This window comes from Solanum tuberosum, unplaced genomic scaffold (genome assembly GCF_000226075.1).
Source record: "Solanum tuberosum cultivar DM 1-3 516 R44 unplaced genomic scaffold, SolTub_3.0 scf00648, whole genome shotgun sequence".
In the NCBI taxonomy this organism is placed as follows: domain Eukaryota; kingdom Viridiplantae; phylum Streptophyta; class Magnoliopsida; order Solanales; family Solanaceae; genus Solanum; species Solanum tuberosum.
The window spans coordinates 125,727-127,415 of record NW_006239559.1 but is presented as its reverse complement, the minus strand read 5'-3'; the positions used below and the strand labels follow the sequence as shown (position 1 = coordinate 127,415).

Genomic DNA, 1,689 nt, shown 5'->3' with positions numbered 1-1,689 from the left:
TCAGCTTTTGTTTTAGGTACTCAAAAGCTTTGAGAAATGCCTCATCAAATACAAATTTCACCTCCTTCTCCAAATGCTTGCACATATGGTGTGCAATTTTGGAGAAGTCCTTGATGAAACGCCTATAGAATCCGGCATGTCCTAGGAAGCTGTGAACACCCTTCACACAGATCGGCGGTGGTAACTTTTCAATCACTTCAATCTTGGCCTTGTCGACCTCGATCCCTTTCTGTGATACCTTGTGTCCAAGAACTATGCCCTCCTTTACCATGAAATGTCACTTCTCCCAATTCAGCACCAAGTTGGCCTCCTCACATCTCTGTAAAGCCCTACTAAGATTCAACAAAAGATCATCGAAAGTATCACCTACTCCAGATAAATCATCCATAAATGCCTCTAAAGTGTCTTCCACCATGTCAGAGAAAATGGACATCATACACCTTTGGAATGTTGCTGGTGCGTTACACAGTCCAAATGGCATGCGTTTAAACGCAAAGGTGCCATAAGGACATATGAAGGTGGTCTTTTCCTGATCTTCAGGAGCAATTGATATCTGGTTATAGCCAAAGTATCCATCTAAGAAACAATACCACCATTTACCTGCCAACATATCAAGCATCTGGTCCATGAAAGGCATGGGGAAATGATCCCACAAAGTCCACTTGTTAAGCTTCTTGTAGTCCATACACACTCGCCATCCAGTAACTGGTCTTTGTGGGACTTATTCATTTTTGGCATTTGCCACCACAGTCATACCGCCTTTTTTGGGCTCACATTGCATTTGACTGACCCAGTGACTATCATAAATGGGGTAGACAACCCCACCATCTAACCACTTGATTATCTCTTTCTTAACTACCTCTTGCATATGTGGGTTTAGTCTCCGTTGGTATTCAATGCTTGAGCTGCAATCCTCCTCTAGCTGAATCTTGTGGGTGCATATGCATAGAGGTATTCCAATTATATCCGCAATTGTCCACCCAATGTCTCTTTTGTACCTTCTGAACAGCGTGATCACCTCATTCATCTACTCTTCATTTAAATATGCAACCAAAATCAAAGGTAAAGAAAAAATACATACTTGAGGTGATTAGGTAACTGTTTCAACTCTAGGACCGGTGGCTCCTCAATGGATGGTTTTGCTGGAGGGCTAGGCCTGTTTTTAAAGTCCAGGTCCAATTTCTTTGGAGCATACGAGTGTGCTCCCATCCCCTACAAAGCATTCATAGTCTCTACATAGTCAGACTAGAAATCAGCATCAAAGTTCATCAACACTGCTGCTAATGTTTCAACCGCCATCCTATCTTCTATGGGTACCCTCATGTCCTCATCAACAACCACCTCTATTGCAGATATCACATTAATATCATTGGGTTGCTTCATTGACCTGCAAATATTAAATTTTACCTCATCCTTGTTAAGTCTAAACTTCAGCTCACCTCTCTCAACATCTACCAAGGCTCTACCTGTTGCAAAAAATGGTCTTCCCAAAATGATGGGGACCTCAAAGTCCACCTCGCAATCCAAGATCACGAAGTCAGCCAGAAAAATGAAGGTGTCCACCTTCACAAGTACATCACATAGGACTCCCACATGCCTCTTAACTGACCTATCAGCTATCATCAACCTCATTGCTGTAGGTTTTAGTATTCCCAATCCCAACTTCTTGTAAATGGCTAATTGACCCAA

The 1,689-nt window shown here is 42.3% G+C and overlaps 1 protein-coding gene across 1 annotated transcript; it reads right to left on the bottom strand.

Annotated features, from left to right (window-relative positions):
* Window positions 1-277: 277 nt before the first annotated feature.
* On the bottom strand, window positions 278-685 carry LOC107058770 (RNA-directed DNA polymerase homolog). The gene has a single exon (XM_015304902.1). The coding sequence runs from the start codon at window positions 683-685 to the stop codon at window positions 278-280; it is 408 nt and encodes a 135-aa protein (XP_015160388.1).
* Between the last annotated feature and the right edge of the window lie 1,004 nt (window positions 686-1,689).

Excerpts from the sequence above, each read along its gene's own strand:
- LOC107058770 (XM_015304902.1), bottom strand. The coding sequence starts at position 685 with ATGGACTACAAGAAGCTTAACAAGTGGACTTTGTGGGATCATTTCCCC.